This window comes from Microtus oregoni, unplaced genomic scaffold (assembly GCF_018167655.1).
Source record: "Microtus oregoni isolate MIOR12 unplaced genomic scaffold, Mior012 000016F_ref0000370, whole genome shotgun sequence".
Taxonomy (NCBI): domain Eukaryota; kingdom Metazoa; phylum Chordata; class Mammalia; order Rodentia; family Cricetidae; genus Microtus; species Microtus oregoni.
Window position 1 is genome coordinate 27,416,144 of NW_024543075.1, and position 26,864 is coordinate 27,443,007.

The 26,864-nt window shown below is 46.0% G+C and overlaps 1 protein-coding gene across 1 annotated transcript in view; it reads right to left on the bottom strand.

The window, feature by feature from the left end:
• Xylt1 (xylosyltransferase 1) overlaps positions 1 to 26,864 on the bottom strand; it is a 296,973-nt gene that overhangs the window by 34,023 nt on the left and 236,086 nt on the right. Inside the window, exon 6 of the mRNA XM_041666339.1 lies at positions 14,727 to 14,807. Within this exon, the coding sequence (XP_041522273.1) occupies positions 14,727 to 14,807 (81 nt within the window). The remainder of the gene's footprint in view (positions 1 to 14,726; positions 14,808 to 26,864) is intronic.

The following is a 26,864-nucleotide window of genomic DNA, read 5'->3' on the forward strand; positions in this document are numbered from 1 at the left end:
CACACACACATACACACGCACTCACTCATACACACACGCACTCTACACATATGCACACACGCATACACACTCATACATACACTACACACACTCATACATACATACTCATATATACACATACTCTAAAACACACACTCACTCATACATACACTACACACACAGACTCTCACACACTCACTCATACACACACATGCACACACTCACACTCACTCATACACATACGCTCTACACACACACACTCATATGCATATACACACATACTCTCATACACTCACACACACTCATACATACATACACTATACACACACTCACACACACACACTCACACACACATACACTTTACACACACACTCACACCGACATGGCTCAGTTGGAAGAATGACTGCATTGCATACATGAAGCCCTGGGTTCAACCTCCAGTATCACGAGTCGACCTGGCATGGTGACATCACTCTAGCATTCAGGAGGTAGAGGCAGGAGGAACATAAATTCAAGGTTGTCTTTGGCTCTGTGCTGAGCTCTGAGGCCAGCCTGGCCGAAGAGACACATGCACGCATGAACACACATCAGATTGAGACTCCAGGATGGGTGCATGTTGGGAACTTTCTGGGCTGTAAGCTCTGCATGGATACCTAGCTCATTAGAGCAAGGAACCTTCCTATGATAGGTGTTCAATAAAGGCTTGCTGTGGAGAAACCGAAAGTTCAAGAAGAACACTTGCTCCTAGCTCTGCTATAAAAACCACAACACATCAGTAGGAATCTGTATAGTTTTTTTTTTCAGCACTAGGGCTCAAACCCAGGGCCTGAGCATGCTTGGCAGGTAGTCCACCATGGAGCTACAGTGCCTGTTCAAGCTGTTTCTCAAATCACACATGGATTTATAAAATATTGTGAAAAAATAACAAATTATGATCTTCTGGGTATTTCATTAGCACATTAAATGACAAGATGTGGTGGCATCCTGGCACATCTAATAAGTACTTTTGTGGAAGCAGTGGGCATAAATTATGCTTTGAGGCATCGACACAAACTATAATGTGCAATTCCAGTCTGGGCCTAATTCAGTGACCACTGGTATTGCCGTGGCTTGATACTTACATGATCTCAGGTTGCATTTGGTGGGGGAAAAAATGAAAGGCCCCTCTGAGCTCTTCCCAAGCAGACACAAAATTAATACTCCTGGCTTTCATAGTAGACAACTCACCTCTCTCTCTCTCTCTCTCTCTCTCTCTCTCTCTCTCTCTCACACACACACACACACACACACACACACACCTCATTTAGGACTATGAGGGGAGATGAGGCAGAAGTGGCATTTCTTCTCTTCTGTCTTTCTGTGTCTGTCTGTCTGTCTGTCTGTCTGTCTGTCTGTCTGTCTGTCTCTGCAGCTAGGAAAATCAAAGCTCCTTAGATGAGCTCTAAGGGAGTGGGTATGTTAAAAGTGTGGGCAGAGATATAAGCGAGCTTTCTTCTTGAATGGTCAGTTCACTCACAGCGAACTTTATTGAACACCTACTGTGTGCTAGGCATGGTTCTAGGTGCTCATGGGCATCAAGCAGAAAGAAGACTGATCCTTACTTGGATGAACTGAGTATCTATGGGGAGCCTCCAGTCTGCAGGGCTCCCAATGCAGGGATCTGTCTGCTGTTCCAGCCTTTTGAGCTGTGCTCTGGTCTAGGAATCTGGATCTCTGAAGCTCTGGTTAGCAGCCCTCTGCGTAAATCTTCTCCTAGTCACCCTGCAGCAGTCCTGCTCCATGCTAGGTTGGCCTCACCCCTGCAGCACTCTTCATCCATGCTAGGTTGGCCTCACCCCTGCAGTAGTCTTCAGCTATGCTAGGCTGGACTCACCCCTGCAGCAGTCCTGCTCCATGCTAGGCTGGCCTCACCCCTGCAGTAGTTCTGTTCCATGCTAGGCTGGCCACTTTCCTAAGAGACACACAGAAGACTCATATCAACAGAATCCACCAGAACACCCAGGTGTTCAGAAGACGTATGTGTCCAGTATCCCTGATCTTATTCTTTCCCTAATGAGTTCATTCATAAAGTCCCTTCCTTCCTGGGAAGTTCAGTGGGAGCTGTTCCTTATAGACATTCTATCACTTCTACGGAAACAAAACTGAAGTTTGACAGGAAGCCCTGTGCTTTGAAATATCAAATCCTGCCTTGAGTCCGGCTACTAATAATCATACAATAATGTCCAGTGGCTGCACAGGACCATGCTAAAAACTCTAATTTCAGATAACTTATGTGAAAATTCATATGGAAACCATACTAGCAGAAAGAGAGAGTGAAAAACAACCTATGGTGAGGGGCCAAGCAAATTCCTCCTTCCGTGGGGCAGTGTTTAAACCCCACCTTACAACACGGGCTAACAGCATCTTGTGATTTTAATGCACTGTCCCTGGTTCTATTACTTGAATGCAACATTCATTCATGAGTCATCTCCAAAATGAAATGCCCATGGCTTTTGGGGAGTGGGTTCCATATTTACTGCCTTTGCAAACAGGATAAGCTGCAAATGTGTGCTTTGGTGAAGTATGGGTAAATAAAGATAGCCCATTCCTCAAGGCTAAGAACGCTTTCTCATGCCACAGGAGCTACTGAGGACTTCAGTTTTAGAAGATGGTAGCAGCCCAGAGCCTGGTTTCAAGCAGAGGATCAGAGTCAACTCTTTGAGCTGATATTTAATTTTAAATTTTTCATTTACTCCGTTCTGAGCATCCACCATAACTTGAAACATAAAAGGTGAAGTTGGAAGACAAGGTAAGTCTAAAGACACTCTCTTTTCATATGTGTTGGCTCCTGGCTCTCTCCCATCAGGGCTGAGCACTAGTTTGCATCTATGGAACTTATAACATACAGAAGGATGTCTTCTCAGTTGTATTTCTCATTGCCATGGTTACCTTGGGACATCTGGGCAACAGGTGGCGCCAAAGCAACACAGGCACTATGAAGAGCCAGTTTCAACAGGACTCTATGAACTCACAATAGGAGTACCAACAGCCTTCCAAAACCACATGCCCCTGCAGGGGTCTTGCAAAGTATTTAGCAAGCACTAGTTACCCAAGCAATAAATGGGGGCAACCACCAATCAGTTCTTCCATATGGTGACACCCCTCTCCCATCCTTAGTATCCCGAATTCTTTCCATGCATTATTGTTATCCATTGCATCTTCTTTCTCGTGCAAGGTTCTTATTTAGTGTATCTTCTGCTTCTGCTCAGGAGGTGTATGTCTCGAGGTGGCAGAGATGTTTGTCTCCTAATTCTCTGCTGTATCCCTAGAACAATGCATTCTGTATACCAGGTGCTCAGCAAATATTATTTACTCAAGGGATGATTGAACAACAGAAAAGGCAGAAGCCACAACCATTAGACAATCAGGAAGTCACAGAAATGACACAACTAGGTACCCACCCACTTCCTCTAACACATCTGACATGCAGCTGAGGTGTTAGAGGAATGGACTCTCTGAAAGGCTGAGCAATTTCACCCAGGCTTGGTAATCTCAGCACTGGGGAAGTGAGGCAGGAGACTTGCCTTGAATTTGAGGGCAGCCTGGGCTTTATAGTGAGTGCCAGGCCTGCTGGAGCTACACAACAAGAACTTGCCTCAAACAAAACAAAAATAAGGCGGTTAAGTAACTTCTCCAGAGTCACAGAGCTAGGGGCCTTGAATTTGACCCCAAGGTAAGCTCTTAGGATTTCTGTCATTTGCTGCTTCCATTCACCAGGGCCCTCCCAAATGGATAGAAATGAAGGATTTGAGCATTTCCACTGCTTCAAAGAGACAAGAATAAGAGTCTCATGTTGCTTTAAAAGGTTTTCTGGGGGACCCATGAGGACTTGCACCTTCAGAGTGGCCTGAATTTCACACGGAAGCACCTGCATTCAACTTTATTCCTAGGTTTTGAGAAATGCATGACTTGCCTTCCAAAGTTTATTTTTACTTATAATGTAGGCTTCACTGGTACTCAAGGGACTAAATTCTAATAGCTGAGAAGGAATCTAAGTCACATGGAAGGTTTTGATTAGGTCAGAGGGTCCAACTGTCCCCCGGGGAGAAGAGGTCAGTGAAGAAGGGCTCTGTCGTGTCATCAGGAGCCAAAGTGGTTTCTCCAATCTGCTCATTCCCTGGCTGCCATCTTTTTACACCCACCAAGTGTGGTGCTACCCCAGGACTTTCTGATGTGTTCCAAAAGGATGGAGGCTGCCCCCTAGAGTTCTCAGTGTGTTCAAAGAAGCCTTAGCAGTTTGCAAAGTTAACTAATTCTACAGCCGAGCAAAACAAAGAGAAAAGCAATTAAGATCCAGAGAAGATGAATGATGTCCCTACATTGCTGGATGAACCCATCTGCTTGATGTTCTTCACGGCCAACATCCTGTCATGGAACACCCTTAAAAAAACAAAAACTAGCATTTTACTTAAAACATAAAGCCAAGGATTGAGCTATGGTTTAGTTGGTAAAGTTCTCATGTAACAAAAAAAAAAAAAATGAGAACCCAAGTTCAATCTCCAGAACCAATGTAAAAAGCCAAGTGTGTTGCTGTGTGCATGCACACACACAAATGCACACACACACACCTGCATATCCACACACATATCTTCACACATACAAATGGACAAATAAATGAAAATGAGGCCACAGAACAAAGCATGATTGCCCACAAATTCTGCAATCATTGATTATCTGACATGCTCACACATTACAGCTATATGATGCAGGGGAGCCATGAAGCCAGGCTCCTTGATCTAAGTTCTACATGTGGAACCAGCCCCACACTTCCTGAGCTGCTTCAAAGTGCAGGTGGAAAAGAGACTGAAGCAATAATTTCCTCTAAGAGTTAGCCTGAAGGCTTGCGTAAGATAGTGTGGGGGAGGGCTTAATGCCGTGCTGGACACACGGTCAGCACGCCACAAGACATTTGGGGTGTTGAAGTTTTTCTTCATCAAAATGGGTGTTTTCAATGTTGATCTCTTTTGTCATCATCTGGGATTTAGTAGAAAGGCATGTTGTGTAGCCAAGAACTGAAAAGAAACCCATGTGAGAAGGGATGGTGCTTCAGCACCAAGGACAGTGCCCAGCATTCCCCCCCCCCCCCCCCCCCCCCAGAATCCCAGTTCATGAAGTGAACTTATTTCATGCTAATGGTTGTGATGGTGGAGGTGATAGGTGCCATACCCATCCTTCTAACTGTGCCCAAGGGCTATCATTACAAACCCTTCTTGCCATCAAAAGTTATCACTAGGTTCTGATCTGGGTAGACTCTAACATCTTGCTGGTCTAAGACATGGGTATAGGAAACTAGAGGGCCTGGGACAGTCATGATTTTAGCATCCCTAGAAAGCATATTTGATATCTTCCAGACCATGAACTCTGTACTGAGACTAGGATTGAGAACACCATCTCTGTCCTTCTCTTCCCAACTAGAGGCAGAGAACAAAGTAGGTACCGACAGGTACCACTTTCTGAGTACACACTCCATTCTAGGCCTACTCCATGCATTCAGTATGTACTCTGATGCGCTCTTTGATAGGAGAGACACGGAGGCAGTCAGACTGGGAGGGGGGAAAGTGAGCACACACGTGGCTGGTTAGTGGCAAAGGTGAGAGTCAAACCTTAATTGTCATTCTCCGGATTCCACACCCTAAGCCACAAGATCATAACACCACTTTAATAAATAAGTAGAGGGGAAAATGCAAATCACAAATATGCAATTTTGCTTTATGTATTTGCTGTGTAGGAAAACTCAAGGGCGATGGCAAACAGCAGATAAGGAATTCTAAGTGGTGACGATGGTTAGAGATAGCTACTCGTTATTGTACTGTGCAGGGAAAACTGACATGGAGAGAAAAAAAAAAAGCTGCCCAAGAGGAAATGTAGAACTAGCAGCGTGAATTCTGAGACCTACAGAGGCAAGAACTCTGTTTTAGTTCAGGCTCTAAGGCCAGAAGTCTGCTTGTCCACTGAAGGCTTTGTCAGTTTTATAGTCCATGTACTGCTTGTTTGTTTGCATATGGATGCAAATGTGGTATGTGCATGTGTGTGCACATGCGCGCATACATGTATGTATGTATGTAGTACATACTTGATGTCTGGGCTCTCCTTTGACCTTACTTTTGAGCAGGGTTCTCACTGAACCTGAAGCTCACTGGCTCAAAGACTGCTTGGCTGATGAGCACAAGAATCCCCGTCCCTACATGCTTCCCTCCCCTAGGGCTGGCATGACCCTGGAGACTACTTCGCCCACCTTTTCTACACAGATGCTAGGGATCCGAATTCAGGTCATCATGCTTCTGTGGCAAATACTTCATAAATGGAGGCCCCTTTCCTACCCCTTCACATATTTTTAAAAACAATGCCTGCTGCTTTCTTTTTTCATTAGCAAAGTGGGGCCCATCATTCAAAGACTGTTTTGGACATAGAAAGAAATGCAAAAAAGGAAATAAAATCCTATTCTCTCCCTCAGTGATTCTGGAATGTATTTTTTTCTTTTTAGGTTAGGTTTTTTATTTTTAGGTTATTTTTCTAACTATTCACATTGTCTTGAAAATCAGAAAGGTGCACACAGTAGAGTAATGGGAGGGGGTGTATGAAATGTCCTATGCATGGTGTCGGGGTGAGGGTGGGCATAATACAAAGTGACAAGGTGACATGGCTCCTAAAACTCAGAGGACCCCATGGGTGTGATAAATGGGAAGGAAAGTAGAAATGCGATCTGCTTTCTCTACTGGAGATGCAATATTAATTATGTGCTTGCTTTAGAGTGCTGTGTGTTAACCAGGGGAGGGAGCCCATCTCTGCAGAAGCAAGATGGTACCAAAGAACCTTCAGATCTACCAGAAGGTGGCTCCTGGCCAGGCTCCCTGTGGACTTGCCAACTTTAGGTTAATCAGTTGCCTGTTTACACATCTAATGGGATTTGAGTTGGAGGATTAATTCAGTGTTGGAGAAGGGAAATAGCTGATGCTGCTCAGAGTCATCCTGCTACCCCATGTAGGGATGCTGCCTGCAGCAGGTGGGGCTAGACAGGAGAAGAACGGGGAGCTGCCTGTGCTGCTTCTAATCTGGAGCTGGATCCTCTCCCAGCCTCACACCTGCCTGTACTTCCGACACTGGGAAGAGTCTAGAAGCTTTCCTGAGAGTTGGAGTCGCACGTCTGTCACTTTTAAGATGCTTCTCCAGCGTCATCATCATTTTCTCCCTATTCAAAGCAACTGTACCAAGAGGCTATATTACTTTGCCTCCCTCTTTGTTTCGGCAGCACTGGAGATGGAATTCAAGGCTTTGCACATGCTCCCAAGTGCTCTGCACTGAGCACTTCACTTTTATTCACTTATGTATTTAAAGCTTTACACATGCTTATTTATTTCATTTGTGTGTGTATGCATGTATGTATGTATATACGTACGTACGAATGTGTTTACATACCATGGTACACATGCGGGGGTCAGAAAACCATTTGCAGAACTTGTTTCTTTCTAGCATGTGGCTACTGGGGACTGAATTCAGGTCATCAAGCTTGGCAACAAGTATCTTTTACCCAATGAGCTATCAGACATTTTAAAAAAACAAATTCATATTATCTCCTCTTTCTCTTGGTTTCTCTGTCACTGTCTCTATGTCTGTCTGTCTCTCCCCTCCCCTCCCTGTATGTGTGTGTGTGTGTGTGTGTGTGTGAGAGAGAGAGAGAGAGAGAGAGAGAGAGAGAGAGAGAGAGAGAGAGAACAGCTCTGTGGAGTTGGTTCTCTCCCCTACCTTTACATGGGTTTTGGGGATCAACTCAGACCACCAGGTTTTTATGGCCAAGCACTGTAATTACTGCACCATCTCATTGGTCTCATATGCCTTCTTTTAAAACCTCACTTTGAGATAGGTTTCACTAAGTCTCCCAGACTAGCCTTGAACTTGTGATCTCCCTTCCTCAGCCTTCCAAGTAGCTGGTATTACAGGCTTGCACCATCACGCCTGTCAAACTCAGTAAATTCTGGTAAATTATATAAGGTTGACATTATTATTATTATTATTATTGGCGGAGTTCGATACAGGATTTCTTATAGTTTTGGAGACTGTCCTGGAACTCGCTTTGTAGACCAGGCTAACCTCAAACTCCCTCAGATCTGCCTGCCTCTGCCTCCCGCATGCTGGGATTAAAGGCGTGCACCACCAGCGCCTGGCTGGGTTGACATTCTCGTCATCCAGTTTTACAGACAAGGGAGCAGATAATCAGATAACTGATGTGACTTATAGAGGGTCTCACATAGTGAGTGCTACAAAGAGCAGGGGACTCCAGGTCTCTGCCTTCAGAGCTTGGATGACTCACTTTCCATGCTGGAGGTCTTTCAGCAACAAGCCTTAAGCCCCTGGGTGTGGGGTAAAACAAAGTGATTGTCCAGCCCTCAGCTGCACACTCTCTCCACTGGGAGAACATTCGCCAACAGAGGTTGGAATACATATTCCAAGTGTCCGGCTTGGTGCCTTCCTTGTGGTTTGTGAGCCAGTTCATCCTGTTGTTGCTATTTGCCTGGCACACACAGAGGCAAGGCCAGTGGGAGCTGAATGCTGGAGACACAGCTGGAATGTAGCCGAGATGACATGTTGCTAGCAGCATTTCTGCCTTACCATTTACATTAAATCCCGTCCTAAACACAGGGCTCTTGGTGACTGAGAAATTACACAGAGCAGAAAATATCCCAGAAGAAACTACTGTATCAGAGAAAGCTGACTTTTCCTCTCTGTTTCCCTGTCCCCACACACTGAGACTCAGGCAGATGGCATCTGAGTAGAAGCAAGGAGCTCCTGGAGACATTTCCATTAATCAGGGCTCTGGATAAATTTCGGGGTTTGGGCTTCAATCCTGCTGATGCTCCTTAGGATATGATGAGTGCACCGTACATCAGTCACCTCACTGGACACTTGAATATTTTGGGTGAAAACTAGGGGAAACAGTGAACACAGCTCTCCAGTCCATTTAATTTCATCAACAGTCGGGACCAATTTGGCAGCTATTAAAATACAAGTTTGTTTTTAGGCCACCACCTCACAGTGGGAGCTGAAAGTCAAAACTAGCTGCTAAAGGCTGGAGATGGGCACGGAGGGTCAGGGTGGCTGTTAGGCAACCCTGTAGCCTGTGCTGCATCCCACTGCTTGCTTTGGTTCCTCGCATCTTTCTAGCTCTCGGGCTCTCTGCTTTTGTCACCCACTTTTACAAGAGTCTGTCTAGAGACAAGCCATGCCAGCCTACAGTGGGACCCTGGAAACCAGCTCATTCTACTCTATTGTTCTGCAACGGGGAGAACACTGAAGCTCAGTTATGCTGAGCCACGGAGCGCATGGTCACAGAGCTCAGATGCTAGGAGAGAATCTACTACTATTATTCTGAAATGGACATAATAGTAAACTGACTCCTAATGACTTATTGCTATACCCTTAAATAAATGCACGCCTCCACCTTCATCTGAGAAGCTTCTACTTGAAGCAGATGGCGACTCACAGAGACCCACAGCTGCACGTGGTGAAGAAAATAGGAGACTACAAAGGACTAAATGAGACTTTTGTGTAACATCCCGTTGTCCCAAGGCTCAGGGACAATTGCTGAAGAGGGGACAGAAAGACTGTAAGAGCCAGAGGCAGGGGTTGACGAGGAGGAAACAGGGTTTCTGGACACAGTGGGAAGCACACACGAACTCACAACAGTCATGGCAGCGTGCACAAGACCCATTCAAGTGCAAGCAGGACCACATCCCAGCATGGAGACGGGAGGTGGGCATGAAGTCCTAGCCCTAGTTAAGAAGCTACTGATAATGGATAGCTGTTGGAGGATGGAGGGGAGAACACAGTCCCTGGTAAGTGGACCATGCTCCGGTGGAAGGCCACAGGACCAAGAATAACATGAGCGTCACAAGTTGGTTTTGATAGTTTAAAAAAATTTTTTTTAAATTAAAGATAAAGAGGGCACAAAGTAGGGTGTGTAGAGAAGAGGGTGAGTCTGAGAGGGAAAGGAATGAATATAATCAAACACATTGTGCTGACTGTTTTTTATGTCAACTTGACACAGGCTACAGTCATTGGAAATGAGGAAACCTCAATTGGGAAAATACTTCCATAGATCAGGCTGCGGGCAAGCCTGTAGAGCATTTTCTTAATTCGTGATTGATGGGGGAGGTCCCAGCCCAATGTGGGTGGTGCCATATCTGGGCTGGTGGCCCTGACTGCTATAAGAAAGCAAGCTTAGTACATCAGGCTGAGCAAGGCAGTAAGGATAAGGAACACCTCGCCATGGCCTCTGAGTCCGCCCTTACCTCCATATTCCTGCTCTGTTTAGTTCCCGTCCCAACTGTCCTGGATAATGGACAGTGTGTGGAAGCATAAGTCAAGGAAACCCTTTCCTCTCCAGCTGCTTTGATGACAGCGTTTCATTACAGCAATAGAAACTTAAGACACACAGTCTACAATATTCTCAAAGATCTGACCATTCAAAACAAATCACCTGGTCTACTGGAACAAAGCAGGGCCGGTACCCAGGGAGGCGACACCCTGTAGGAATTTTGGATTGGCCTCTTTGGACACACTCAGTAGGGTTTGAGTCCCAGTCTTGCCCTAATTCTGTGAATCCAACATTTCTCCGCATCTCAGCTTCCTTGCTTGTAATATAAAATCAGTGACTGAGTTTTTAACGGCCGAAGCCTAAAGCTAGAAAATCAAGCCAACACTCAAGAAAATGGAATCATCAAGTGATTGGTGCTGAATTTGAGCCGCTCGATTCAGTCACACCTGAAGTCAGTGTAACTGTTCCAGTAAACCCACAGGTCAGTCTGCAGTGGGCTTACGTCACTCACCGCAAAAGAATTTTTTTGCCACAGCACTGGTGAGGCCTGCCCACTGGGTAGAGGCAATGGGAGGTGGGCTATGGGAAGCCGAGTTCGCACACCAAGGGAAGACTTCACTAACAAAGAGCAGTAAATTATAGGCAATAGCACACTAATTAATTTTATTACTAAATTAAACTAAAAGTATATTGTCCTTAATTCATGTAAATGAGAGAGTCCCAGCTGGGGACTTCAAGAGTGAACATAGGAACTTGTGAGCAATTTTGAAACTAGGTACTTGGCTTTAGGGTTTGGGAGGCAGCTGCTAGGAACACGTGAAGCCGCTCTGAGCCATGTAGGCACTATCCCCACCACTGGTGCCCCTGGATCACATGGGGTGTGCGCATCCATGCAGGACAGAGATCTGGGTGACATTCCTGCCAGTAGCATTTTGGCTTTTTGCTTGCCATGGCAATGGTGTCATCATCATCACCACCACCATCTTCTTTTTCCTCCTCCTCATCATCATCAAAGGACACATTTCATTTAATCCTGTTCATATGGGGCTCTGCCTATTTCACTTTACTGGCAAAGGAATGGCCTCCGAGTGGTTAAGTTACACAAATGATGCAACACAGCCTCAGACATGGTAGAACAGCACTTCCTCCTAGGGGGTGGGAACTCAAAGCCCATGACTTTAATTGTGCTACTAAGTTACTAGTGGAACCCTTGGGAAACAGAGAGCCAAGATTAAAGAGCCATTAGCCTGAACTAGTACTACTGGGGTGGATGTGATGTTTGTGATGTGTCTTTAAATGGAATGGTTTCTTTGCCCACAATGTAAGATGTTTGGACAAATCAGATACTATAGGCTATGTGAGGAGAAGAAGGGTTTTATTCTCTACCCATGGGCAAGGACTTTCAATATCAGGGTCACTTTTCAATAATAAACACTCTATAGAATTGCCCCCAGCTCTAATTGACAGCATGTCTTTGCTTTCAGAAAGGCCTGGGTTCAAATCCTGACATGCCATCAACTGGCCAACCTTAGAAAAATCCATTTGGGATCTCAAAGTTTCCCTTTCACTTCCTGAAAATAAAGATATTAATTCCTAATTCTGCCCTGGATAAAGCCAATATCACATGCAATGGGCGAAAAAGTACTAGGGCTTAGCATGCCATGATCTGTATTTGTCCAGGTAGCCTTTTCACCACTGGAGACCTGAACATGCTATGCTAACTAGCAGGAATTCACAGAGCACTGTAATGCCTTAGAGTTCCTTTTAAATATAATGGAGGCAGATTAGAATCAAGAAGAGGCCAATATGTGCACAATTGGCTGCTGAAATGAAAATCAAACCTTAAGAAATAATGCAACCCAAGAATTCTGGGATAACTCCTTGAAAACTCAGGGCAGGGAACTTAATGCTTGCTTCTGTCGCTTGCTTGAGATAATAAGGTAAATCGAGTCACAGAATCTGCCATCTCCATGAGTTATGGCAGAAATAATCTTGAACAGGGACTGTACATTCAAATCCCAACCATGACCAGATCAGGAATGGAGAAACAAGAACTGCCATGACCTAGGAAGGATGGGACTGGACTTGCTATCAGCCCTGAGCAAAGTCAGACACAGAACATAGACACAAAGTCATACCAGGATTGTCGTGGTTAATTGGAAATCAGGATTCTCATGGAAGATATGTTCAAATGAGCCAGCTGACCAACCAACCAAACAAACAAACAACCAGACGCAAAATACTAACAGGTTACAATGATTCCAAGAGCTATTATTCTGGAGTGTGTTCTGTTCAACACTGGAACCAGAGGGTGCTCAAGACTGCCTCTTACACCAGGGTGAGACGCTGTTTGTGTACAGGTATGTGTTTATGTATGTGTGTAAATGTGTTGATGCACATGTAAGTAGGAGCAGGTGTGCACATGCATGTGGAGATCACAGGAAAACTTCAGGTGTGGATCCTTAGGTACCTTGCACATTTTGTTTGATGAGGGATTTTCGTTGGTCTGAAACTTCATCATGTAGCCCAGACTAGATGGATGGTCTCTTCCTCCCATCCCACTGGGATTACAGGTGCATGCTGCCATGCCTGAATTTTTACAGGGTTTCTGGAAACTGAACTCATACTAATGAAGTGAATACTTTACAGACTGAGCCATCTCCTCAAGCCAATCTCCTAGTTTTTGACACTGTTTATTCTGAATGGGAGAGATGGGAGCTCTGAATCCCGCTTGCCTCTATCCATACCAGCAGTGGGAGTAAATGAGGAAGACACAGACTGGAAGCCCGAACCTCTGGATTTAACTTCATGCTATCCTGAGTCTTTCAACTGGAAAGTAAATCCTTTGAGAGTCTGAAGATGCTCTTGTTCACTGCTACAGCAGCACCTGGCATGTGGCTGGTGTGAGGAAAGCAGCTCTTGAGTGACAGGCAGAAGGACTAAATGAAGTGGGGATGTCACTTAAATGCAATCCTTAGTCTACCGATCAACAATATGAGAATTAGCCATGACTACTAGGCTCCAAGGATCACCATGATAAAAATGAACTCACAAAATTCCTGGGGAAAACAAAGATGTAAAAGGTTCTGAGTGGTATAGGGAGATGGTGCAGCTGATAAAGTGTTCACTGTGTGAGCATGAGGATCTGAGTTCAATCCCCAGAACCCATGTCTCAAAAACAAATGGTGGGTAGAACCTGAGGAATGATACTTGGGGCTGTCCTCTGTCTTCCACATGTGCACATGCACCTTCATAATATGTGCACCCCATACACACACACAGGTGCATGTGCACCCGTATACACATGTGTACCCCATACATACACACACACAGGTGCATGTGAACTTGTATACACATGTGTACCTTCATACAAATGTGTACCCCATACACACACACAGGTGCATGTGCACCTGTATACACATGTGTACCTTCATACAAATGTGTACCCCATAAATACACACAGGTGCATGTGCACCTGTATACACATGTGCACCCCATACATACACACACACAGGTGCGTGTGCACCTGTATACACATGTGTACCCCATACACACACACACACAGGTGCATGAGCACCTGCATACACATGTGTACCCCATACATACACACACACAGGTGCATCAGTCTCCGTATACACACATACACCCCATAAATATACATACACAGGTGCGTGTGCACCTGTATACACATGTGTACCCCATACATACACACACACAGGTGCATGAGCACCTGCATACACATGTGTACCCCATACATACACACACACACAGGTGCATCAGTCTCCCTATACACATATATACCCCATAAATATACATACACAGGTGCATGTGCACCTGCATACACATGTGCACCCCATACATACACATAGACAGATGCATACATACACACACAGGTGTATTTACACCGGCATATACATGCGCATTCCATACACACACACACACACACACACACACACACACACACACACACACACAGGTTCATGTGCACCGGCATACACATGTGCACCCCATACATACACATAGGCAGATGCATACATACACACATACAGGTGCATGTGCACTGGCATACACACGTGCATTCTCATAGATACACACACATAGGTGCACTGGCATACACATGTACACTGCATACATACACATAGACAGAAGCATGTGAACCAGCATACACATGTGCACCTGAACACTCACGCAAATGTACATATACAGGAATAAATTTAAAAGATTTCTTGGGCGAAAAGCTGCAAGCCTGCCAGAAGCATCCGCTGCTCCCTGTCCTTGGCTAACAAGAGGGACCCTTGAGCTTGCACACAGGAACTTCTCTCTGGTACTGTAGAATCAGTCTGGAAGAAAGACCTCAGGAATAGCTTTCCGTGTCTGCAGTGCCCAGTGTTATTACCTTGCATTGTCCCGGCCATGAGACTTCAGGAAATTCATATCTCGGTATCGGGAGAGAAAAGCCACCAGCTGGTCATTTGTCCTGTGGGAACAAACAGAAGAGAAAGTCAGGGTCCTCTGTAGACCGTGGAGGTGTTAGGTCTTGCCTCCCTTCTTAGTCCTAGGAAGCAGATTTCACTCTGTTTTCCTGTTCTGACCACAGCACACAGCCTGAGATGCACACTCTTGGCGGGTCCTGCCCCTGGGCCAGCCATGTTACGTGAAAAGAGGCTGTCTAGTTTCATTCTGACTGCTGTGTTGTAACATCCCAGAAAGGGGCAATTTAGGGAGAGAATGGGTTTATTTTAGCTCACAGTTTCTGGTTATTGTTCACTACCACACGCAATGGCTTGAGGCAGCTGGACACGCCACACCCACAGTCTAGAGCAGACAGAAGTGAACACGTGCACGCTCATTCGCTTTCTTGACTGACTGTCAAGCTCAGCCTGGCTTCTCCACTGTTACACGGGTCAGGACCCCCGCATAGTGAACGGTGACATGCACAGTGGGCTGAATCTTCCCACAGCAATCAACTTCATTCGGACTGTGACTATCCCCAGATACGACACGGGCCTGCCCAATATAAGCCATCTTCCACTACAACCGTCTTTCCAGGTGATTCTAGGATTTGTCAGGTTGAGACAGCACAGGCTGTTTGCACATCTCTCTCCCACATATTCCACTGTGTAAGGAACCCTGAGGACAGCGCAGTGTTTTATCTGCTTTGGTATCTATGCTCAGCATTGAGCATGGTGGACAATAGTCGTCAGTATACCTGATGTCATATACAGATCGGCCTCAGGGCCTTTGCACTTGCTGTGCCTGTGTCTCTTAATTTTTGGCCTGTTCTTATCATTTAGGTCTTTCAAACATCTTTTCTTCAAAAATTTTTTTAATTTAATTTTTTAAAAAATTTAAATCTTGTCATTCCACCTAAAGTAGCCCCTGCATTCTCCTTTACCACACCACAATGCTGACTTGACTACTTTTATTATTATTTGAAAGACCTCTCTTGGCTTCCTTACAACATCAGGCCCACGAGGAGAGAATCTAGTCAGATCTGGCACAGAGTAGGACCTACACTCTCGTCTGGCCAATGAATGAATGATGACGAAGGAATGCACACGCCCCGACAAGCCAATTTAGAGCCGACTCCCTCAGCGCAGTGAGCAGTGAATGAATCCGAGTGCTCGATAACCACTGAGTTGTGGGTTGAGGGAGCTTTAAAAAATATGAAGCGCCACGCAAACGGATGACATTGTTCCCAGCATTGTTATCCCAAATTTATCACCATCAATCTCAGTGCTCACAGCGCCGTCACAGCTAATCAGCTTGTGCATACAGCTGTGACAGTATTTTAAAAGGCAGTCACACAGGTCTCCATCTGCCAGAGACGCGGTCGCCTCTTCCACTGAATAAACCCAAACAGGTAAATGGCGCTGATGTGACAGCTCCTCTGTCACCAGGCAGCTCGGCTTGGGCGGAGGGCTCCTTAGAGGCCAGGGGCTGCCCGCTCTTCCAGACGGGGTGATGGGGGAAGAAAGACACTGTACGGGAGCACAGTGAAGCTGGACTCTTTCTTTTGAATTGTGTGTTATGTACGCGTGGTGCGCAGGTAGGGAGGGGTGTGTTCTGCACGTGCCTGTAAGTGTTGGTCCAAGCACACATGTGCCATGGCCTGTGTGTGGAGGTCAGAGGAGAGCTTTGTGTGTGCATCCCTCACAAACTACCTTGTAGGAGTCAGGGTCTCAAGTTCCCCACCATGCACACCAGTCTGGTCGGCCAGCAAGGCTTTCGGGAGCTGCCTGCTTCTGTCTGCCATCTCACAGTCGGAACGCTGGGGTTACAGATGCCCCCTAAGGCTCCTGCCTTTCTCTGGGTGTTGGAGTTTTAGACCCAGGTCTTCATACCTGAGTAACGCATGCTTTATCTACTGTGCCATTGCCCTAACCTTAATGCTGGACCGAGGAGAAGCAGGGCAGTATCTTAGAAAGCAATGCCTAAGCTCTGAGAACAAAAGGATCTGGAAGTGAGTTCCAGCTGCACCACCACAGCCCACCATGTGTGGAAAGAGTAAACAAGCCACCAGATCCTCTGAACAGTGGCCTTTGGTAAGCTCATTTCCTCCCAGCTGCTCAGACTTAAACACCGCAGCACACAATAAGTTTACCACACATTTTTTTTTTTTTTGCCAGCAGGATGGGTAGATTTAAGGGCACACATTAGGCACACATTCAATGCACATTGCTCTGCTACGTCTCAGTTACCTGGGTTGTTCTATCCTCAGCCCTCAAACTCCTCTGGAGTATAGCCACTCTGGACCCTCATCCACTCATTGGATGATATATGCTGACTAACCCATAATTCTGGATGGATGGAAAGGATGAAATAGAGAAGTTAAAAGATCCTGAGGTGAGAAAAAAATGTGATCAATGTCCCAGGCTCTTATTGAAATAAAAACCAATGAGAAGCCAGCCATCCTGGGGTGGCAGATGCCTGAAGAGGCTCCTGCATCTGCAGCCTGGGACCATCTGTCCTGCACAGGATGCAGCGCTCTCCTGATGTACACAGAGGTGAATCCTTGGGCTAGATCCACAGGGCCAACCTTTGTGCCTGGACAGTGATAATCGAGGTGGCCAAGGTTCCGAGGTTCCTGAAGCCTGATGCTCAAAAGGGCTTCCAAGGAGCTGCTGGGGTAGCAGCAAGGCAATGACCTTATAAAGGAAAATCAGGCAGCATCTTTCCCAGCTATCCAGAGGCCAGCTACATCTCTTCGCCTCCACAGCTCTTATTTACCAAACCCCTTGCCACACTGTGTGACAGTTCATTATTGTCGTCCGGATGAATAAAAGGACAAGTTAACCTCTGAATGGGTCTCCAGCAACAGGAATAATAAACAGGGCCTCTGGGGAAGCTTAGGTGGGAGGACTGAAGGGGCCAAGGCCAAGCTCCAGGAGCCCCCTCTGGGAAGTCTCAGGCCTCCCAGGGTCAGCCTGCTGTGGCTCCATTTGGCAACCCCAGGAAGCTTCTTTCAGGCCTGGAGCAGGGGCCATTTTCACATTTCCCGCTTCACCGGGTCCCCATCGGATGGGGATGAATAGGCATTTAGCGAATTTACTTAGCGATGCTTCCACATGAAATCATCTCAAAAGACGACATCTTAGGGAGAGGGAGGGTGGTCAGGTAGGGGCTTTCCAGGCTGAAACCTATGCATAAAGCCCCCTTTCAAAGCAAAACCCTACGTGTTTGGTGAGTGAGCTAGCTGGATTGACTGATGGGTGGGGTGAGGGGACTACTGCTTACTTCTGACCAGGGTACCCTGTAGCTCCTTGCCTGCCCCCTCTTTGTAACATGCCTCCCTCAATGTTAAATTCTGGTCAGTCAATCCCTTCTCTTGCTCCAAAATGAGATGTGATTTGGCTGGGGACCAACTCTCCCGATTGCTCCTTTCAGGCTCCTGTCAATAATTGCCTACATATTTAGTTCACTCCAGATAGTGAACAGCTTATGATCTGCTGACATTTTACCCCATTCTAGTCTTGCTGGTTTGCACATGCATGCTCACACATGCACGCACGTGCGCTCTCTCTCTCTCTCTCTCTCTCTCTCTCTCTCTCTCTCTTTATAGAATAGTCTTTCTCCATGCAGCTCCCATTGCTCATCCTTGGACCTATGGAGCTAATTCTGCCTTCTGCTGACACGGTCACAAGTTATCCACAGGTAATTCTGTCTCTTGTTGACTGCTGGTGCCCATTGTTGCAACCACTAGGGCCATGGAAATACCTGCTTCAATATGCAACATGTAACTAAATGCTGGAGCCAGCTAGCTTATTGGCAAACACAAGGGAATCAGGAGTGAATGCATAAATAAGAGAGTCATAAAATAAGGTCTCAGACCGTGACCATTATTGGCCATGCACCATGATCTAGCTTCCAGGCATAGGTTTGCTGTGTTGCTACCTCATTTGATATTTGCGAAGATGCCATACAGTGAGTGCCCCTCTCTACTGGCAGACTGGGTGGCTACACTCAGAGACATTAGGTCATGAAGGAAGTGCAGAACCAAGCTTGGGACCTGGTTCTGATGTTATGGCTGATGCTCTTGATAAATAACCCACTCCACAAATGTCACAGAGTGAATGATGGGTGAGTTCCATCTCAGGAATAGAAGAAAAACTACAGGTGCAGGAAGGGGCTACCCTTGCAGGCTTGTCTTAAATTCAGAGGCCACTATAAGAAACACCGCACCGGGGGCTGGAGAGATGGCTCAGCAGTTACCAGCACTGGCTGCTCTTGCAGAGGATAGGATTTGGTTTCCAGCACCTTCATGCTAGCTCACAATCACCTAAAACTCCAGTTCCAAGGAATGTGATCCCTCTCCCCGTTTCTGGCTCCCACAGCCACTGCACACACATGGTGCAAACATATGCAAACAAAACATTCATACACATAAAAAAATCTTCAAGAAAGTGAAAGAAACACTGTATTCAGGCCTCACACGAGATCTACTGTGTGTGTGTGTGTGTGTGTGTGTGTGTGTATGTGTGTGTGTGTGTGTGTGAGAGAGAGAGAGAGAGAGAGAGAGAGAGAGAGAGAGAGAACCATATGGAGGCCAGTGGTCAGCTCACGTGTCCCTCCTTTGCACTGTCCACCTTGCTTTTGTTTTGTGTTTTGGGAACAGGGTCTGTCACTGGACAGGAAGGAGACTGTCTTGGCCAGTGAGTCCCAGGGATCTGCCTGCCTTCATTTTCACAGTGCAGCGATTACAAGCATGCACCACCACACCTACTGGGGACTGATCTCAGGTTCACATCCTTGTGCAGCAAGCACTTTACCCACTGACCCATATTCCTGGCTTGGGATCAATTTGACTTCTTATGGTTTCCATGTGATATATATGCCCCTGTCAGTTTGAGAAACTCTGCTCTGCTGAGTATGAAAGGCAGTGAAGGGTCTCTTCTTTCCACTGGTCCCCGAGGGCCCTTCTGGATGCCTATGCTTACAGGGAGTGCCTTTCATCTCTATAAGGCATAAACCTCAGGTTCTGGGAGTATTAAATAGAACCATGCATGTAAGACCTCTGTAATAGCACCTGGCACAGGGTAAGTCTTTGACAAATGTTAGCTGTCATTTAATAGCATCATTGCCATCTCCAACATCAGATACTTAAGACATTTTGATTCAGGGAAAGCAATGAAAGGAACCAACTTGATTCTGACTCAGAGGGAGGGCTTTCTGTGATTAAGACCCACAGAATATTCTGCCGAGCACAGAGGAGGAAATAACCCTTTGGAGGGATTTGTTCTCATCTCCACTACTGTAAGAGGTAGGGGATGTCTCCTGGAGGACATGATACCGTTTTCATGGCCATAACTCTGAATAGAGAGACTTGTATGATAGAGGGAATAGCTCCGACATTCCTTCAGCAGCCAGAATCTCAGGTTCATGAAAAAAGGTACCCTGTGTCTACAAGAGTCAGAGCCATACAAGGTTGGTGTGCTGACAGTGATTGAGAGTTGGGAAGACCGGATCAGCTCAGTCTCTACTGGGATAGAGTCCAGAACAGACCCATCCGCATGTCCTTCCAACCACTGTTCTCATCCCAAACCATTTTCCCAAGGCTGGATGCTGAAAGGGTCCCCAAGAGGCAGCTACTGCATCAGGGTGAGGTTGGTAGACTGAAGCCAAGGTGACACACCATGGGGCATTTGTGAGTGCTGGAATTCAACCCCTTGGCCCTGGGTGTGGCTGCAGTGGGCTGGTCATTGTGCAGCAGAAATGTACATGCCAGGTGTAGGATGGGTGTGTGTGTGTGTGTGTGTGTGTGTGTGTGAAGAGCGGTGAGCGGGGATAGAGGAGTTGGAGACATCTCTATTCTGAGCTCTGAATGGATAGGACTGCTTCAACGTCTAGCTCTAGTATGGTACACTGTCCATAATTTCTTTACATGTACATTTAGTGTGTGTGTTTGTTGCATACAAGGCAAGAACTGTATCACTGAGCTATCTCCCCAGGCCTGCCTGTTTAATCCAGACATCATTTTACTTTCACCCTAAGCAACAATATTCACAGCACTTGACGTTATCATCTTCATCCCATCTTTTTCATTGTGTCGAAATAACGTAAATACCACAGACCTTGCAGCTTCACTATTTGAGGTATACAGCTCAGCTGTAACGAGTACAGTTATACTGCAGAATAACTGTGAGCACTGCTCTTTAAGTCCTGCAAAATCAGCTCCCCTTTCCCCCTTTCTCAGCCCCTTGCAATTACAATTTTCTTTTGTTTTTGTGGATTTGATAACTCACTATTTCATAGATGTTGAATGATAGAGAATTTATCTTTGTGCAAACAGCTTGCTGGGCTTCATTTGTGCTGCAGTGTGTGTTGGAATTTCTTTCTTCTTTTCGGTTGAATCGGACATACCACATTTGTGATTTTTTTAAAGCTATACATGAACAGATAACAACTATCACTCATCCACACATATCCCAAGCAAACTCAGCAACCATGGATGCCAACAGAAGACTCAACTGCTCTGACTAATGGAGTCCCGGGATGTGCTATTTTAATTTGAAGACTGGGAAGTTCTTGGTAGAAGAAAATGAATTCTTACCCCAAACACAAGGCTCCACCAAAGGATGTGCATCTGCTGGAGGAAAAAGGCACACACTACAGAACTAAGAAGCTGATCCTTTTATGAAAAGCCAAGAATTCAGGAAGCAGTGAGGAAGTGCTAACAGTGACCTTTTAATACTGTGTGTTCACACACATATGTGTGTTGCTCCCTGTGTCTCTGCATGCATAAAGGCTAGAGGAGGAGGAAGTCAGGAATATTCCCTTACTGCTCTCTGTCTTATTCCTCTGAGGCAGGGTCTCTCACTGAACCTGGAGCTTGATAATTCCATCTAGACTGGCAGCCAGCAAGCCCCAGAGATCCTATTGTCTCTGCCCAGTCAAGCACCGGGGATGCAGAGGTGTTTGTGGCTATGCCCAGCTTTGTACATGGATGCTGAGATCTGAATGTGGATCCTCATGCTTGCACAGCAAGCACACTCACCCATTGAGCCAGCCCTTAGCCCCCTACTCCTTCTAAGTTTTTCATTGTGGAAGTTTAGATTGAAGTGAGATGAAGAACTGGCTATCTACCATGGATGTGGGGACAGAGATGCTAACTGTAAAGGGGTAGATAGGGCATCCTGAAGAGACTAACAGGCACTTGGCAGTGAGGGTGGTCTGGCCAGGTAGGCTGGCCAGGCTGGTGTTAAGCCTTCTTCCTTTCTCATAGTATCAACAATGAAAGGGACCCTAGAGGTCAACATCACCTCACAGCAAAGTGTAAATGACCTCTTGTTGGATTGGAGTATGGGGTGGGGGCAGAGCTGCCCTCCATGCCTGGGGCCGCTGGTGCCTGTTAGGTAACAACACTGGAGTTTCCCATCTAGATGTGGGGGCAGCACCTTGGACAGTACCTCCGAGGCCCCTGGCTACAGTCACTTGCTGGCAGAAACTTTGGGTCTAGATCCCCTCAGTTCCTTCAGGACTGGCACACTGTAGGTGCTCACAAACATTAACTGATACTCTTGCGAAGTGCCTGGGGAGGGGTGCCATCATAATGGTTCAGCTCTTGCTGCTGTCCTTTCACATGCCTGTCCCATCGGCATGAGGTCATTTCATACTGGTTTGTCAGAAGGACAGATGTCCTGAAATCTAAGAGTACCATCCCTCGCTTTTGCGTCCCAGCCTTTGCCCATTCCAGGAATTCACCTCTCTGTTTCTGTACAGAGAACCAGGGGAGACTTAGAACAATGAATCCCAGGCTCAAGGAGCTTGTGAGACTATGCATCAAAATGACACTTGTAGAACCACCTCCCTTTGCTTTCTTACCATTGCTAAGTGCTCATCTCTTTAAATATTATTACAAGCCTATGCAGCAGGTGCTTTTTCTACAGAATGAAGTATGTCCGGAAATGAGGCAGTGGCTCATCTAAAGTCTTAGAGATGGCTGAATGAAACTGAAGACCTCAGCACCCTGCAGCAGTCAAACACACGTCAATTCCACTTTCCAAAATGTGGGTAAGGTTCATTGGTGTAGCTCTTTCTTTAGAAACAGGAAATGGCCACCTTATAAAGTCTCATACTTCATTTTTGGGTGTTGCTTACTGGACACAGCTGACAGCAGAAGTTGACATAGACACAGTGCAAGGTTTGACCTTCTCCACAGCCCACCTTAAACCCGAAGCTGCCATCTCTGTGTCCCCTACTGGACATCTTCTGAGTGGATTGAGGCCTCTCTGTTTACATGGTTTATTTGGGATTTATAGAAGTCGAGACACTTCTGAGACTCACTGCTTAAGGCTCCTGATCTTTTTAGCATATTCATTAATGACATCTTCCCATGAGGGAAACCAGGAAACCCAGGACTCTAGAAGAAAAAAGGGAAGTTTGGGGCTGTCTGAAGACCAGCAGAAGCGAAGGATTCGGGGAATAAAGCCAGTGCCACGTACAAATTTAATCAAGCTTTGCATAGAAGATACTGGGGGATTGTTTGGAGAGTTCTGGGTGCTGGATTTGTTCCTGGAGGCCATAGGTATAATAACAGCACCATGGGCACCCAAAAGGAGTGAACAGGTAAACACATCATCCCGCCTCCAGACTCTGCTCTCTCCCACTAGGCGTTCACTGGATCTTTCTAAACCGTGAGTCTTGTGTGCTATCTCTTTCACCTACTGCCCTTCGGGGACTCTCCAAGAGGGCTAAGTCAGCATGTTAACTACTTAGCAAGGTGCACAAGATGCTCACAGTCAAACTTTGGAACTACTTGACTTGAAGCTTTCTAACTGTTCTACCTTCTTCCCTAACAGGTCCTTCCTGTGACACACACATGTGACAGGAGTGGGTGACAGCCGCTACCATGATACAGCAAGGTCCTTGTGGTATAGGTGAGTCGCAAGCAACCAAAGGAATCATGAGACACATTCCCAAAGCATACCAAGGAGTACGTGGGGACTGTCCCTCCCTCCACACAGGCAGCAGTCTGGAGAGCCACCTGGATAATAAAACCCAATCACTGTTAATTGGATTTACCTTTTTGTTACTGACGACAATGATATGGTACTAAAACATGCTCATTGCATTTGAAGGGACCTGCAAATCATTCTGCAAAGCTTCAACATCTTCACAGAGCTTTTGAGAGAAACACATTTCTCATTTTAAACACACATATGCCATCTGAAGAGGCTGTTTATCTGATGTTCCATCAGTGAGAAATCTGAGCACACCAGTCCTCCCTCAAGACGGCTGTAATGGAAAGGTGACTGACAGCGATCAGCACCAAGAGGCCCAGTTGGATCCACGGCTGCTAGAATCATGAACCAATTAAATTTCAGCCTGCTGTGATCACGTGCCTGTGATGCCAGCACTCTGGCAGCTGAGGTGGGATGATGGCATGAGGCCAGCCTGGGCTATGTAGTGAGACCTGTCTCCAAACCAATAAAGTATTTAAATATGCCGTTCAGCCTGGCTTGGAGGCATACACACAAAGCACATGCATGTGTACATGAAGTCAATTTGTTAATTACATATTACTTCTCTATAATCTGATTTTCTTCACATGTCATGAGACACATCAAATAAGCAGAATATTTGGTTAGACAAATTCTATCTCCCCATATGTCCTAGTCAGCTTTAACTGTCAACTTGACCCAGCCTAGAATCACCTGTGGAAGGAATCTCAGCTGAGGGACTTTCCAGATCCGACTGGACTGTGGGCAGATCCATTTGGGTGATTGTCTTGACTGTTTACTGATGGTGTCCCTGGGTTGTATAAGGAAGCTAGTTCAGCACAAGTCTGCCACCGGCCTGCAAGAGCATTCTTCCACACACCCTGCCTCTAGTTCTTGCGTGAATTCCCGGCCTTACTTCCTTCAAAGATACATTGTGAGCTGTAAGCTGAAATAAAGGCCTTTCCTCCATAAGTTGCTTTTGGCCATAGTGTTTTACCACAGCAATCAAAACTCCAAGTTAGGCCTCAAGCTCCTCTTTTGAGCCCATTGCTCAGCACAAGTGCTCCATTCTAGAATGAGATTCATTCCATACTGTCTCCTATGTAGGGAATGCTCTTTCTTTTCTTTGTCTGACAAACTCTGGATTGTGTGTGTAAGAACTAGATTAGTGTTCCTATGCTATTTCAACTGAGCAGGGCTAGACTGAACGGCTTCTCGGCAACACTGAATTGTATCGACGAGCTCAGCTTTCTTTCAGTGGTGTAGATGGAAACAGGTTATTTGTTACCATTCACACCCCTCTGGGCTTGCTCAGTAGTGACCTACTACACTCACTGGTCCATCTCAGTGTTACCACAAAAGCACTTCTGCAGTCACAACCACCACACAGTGGGATTTGGAGTGGGCAGTCTAGTACAGAGTTGACGTCATGTTTATAAAGAGTTATGTTTACGGCCCTACCAGTTGGCTGTGCAGCTGTGACCATGTCATCTTAGCTACTTAATACTTGATGTCCTCATGTTTACAACTAGGAGTCGTAATACATCCTGCCTCATAGGACAAATAGAACAAGAAGGAGTTATCCATTGCTTGCAACTGAAAATCCAAGCTCACAAAAAGTTGGTACCAGAAGTGGGACAGTGAATGCTAGTCAGCTACAAACCACAGAGATGTGATACCAGTTGGGTAGCCTGGCCCACAGAATGCTAGATGTTATAATCACCACTACTGCAGTAGAACTGTGTCTGCACTCAGCTAGCTTCCCGAACACCAGGACGGGATCAGTTTGGATAACAGCCTAGAGTAGGGCTGAGCTAAAGGGCGGGTGACTCTCCACGGCTCACCTTGCCCTCCTTGGGCAGCCTGTGAAGTCCACTCGCCTCTCTGAACTGGATCAAGGTCACAATGTCTCCCAAGGCATAAAGGAAGCCACACACACACTTCCATAAAAAACAAACCCTGTGGCCACCTCTGTAAACTTTGTGTAGACACAGATGTTTGCTCCAGAGAGACTCTAGTGGACCAGAAATGATGCATCCAATACAGTCTCCACCTACTAGTTCTTAAGGATGCTTGTTTGCCTCAGAACTGAAGAGAAAATTTAAAAGGCCAGAATGTGTAAGTAGAATTGGCAATGGAACAGTTCTCAGGGACAGCACATTTTAGAAATTAAAAAAAAAAAAAGAATCCGTGAGTTCTATCAGTAGTTATCCGACTGTACCTCTCAGTCTCCAATCTCTGCCAAGGAGCTGAGGCCTTAAGACAGCTGGCTGGGGCTTCTCTGTAGACTATACACTTCTAGACATTTCTATACTGGGGTCATAGGAGCAATTTACAGCCAAGTAAAAAAGATGTAGAGGTTTAAACATGAAAGTGCAGCAAGCTTAAGAGTCTAGCTCCTTTTTCTTTTTGAAAGAGAGAAGATGGTATGTATTACTCTCTTCTGAACATGGGGAATCATAGCATAACATGCCAGACACCACGGTTTGTAGGGTAAAAGAGAGATTCCGGGCTACACTGTCAGCATGGGCACCTGGAACGCGGAATGCACTCCATGTATGTTAGTCCTGCTCTTTCTGTACATTAGATGCTTGTGTTTGGCCTTCCCCTCCACCAGGCCTACCTGCTCAATGTCTGGAGTCCCCAGGAAGCTTTCTATCAGCTGCATGCTCTCTGCTCTCTTGGGAAGTGTGATTTCCCAGCCTCTCGACGGGTCAGACTCTGACCTGAGCACAGGTTAAGTTTATGCTCTTTGCCTCCGACTGTGCTTTCTGTCTTCAGAAACAAATTCTGCTTTCTAAAACTGAGTTTTTTTCTGAGTCGGATGGAGCCATTTTCATGGGAAAATTGAGCCCCGGTTGTTTGATTGACTGTGAACTCACACATCCCGGTTCTTTGGTCAAGGTTACTAATTTACAGGAATATCTATCCCTTCCCAAAGAGTTATTTACTCAGGGTCAATATCTTAGCCTGGATCCTTGGGTGGCTCCATGGCAACCTACACAATGTTTGCTAACAACAACAAAAAATTTAATAAATGCCATCAGGTGCCGTATCAGAGCCCTGTGCTAAGAAAACAGTGCTTCAAGCACACG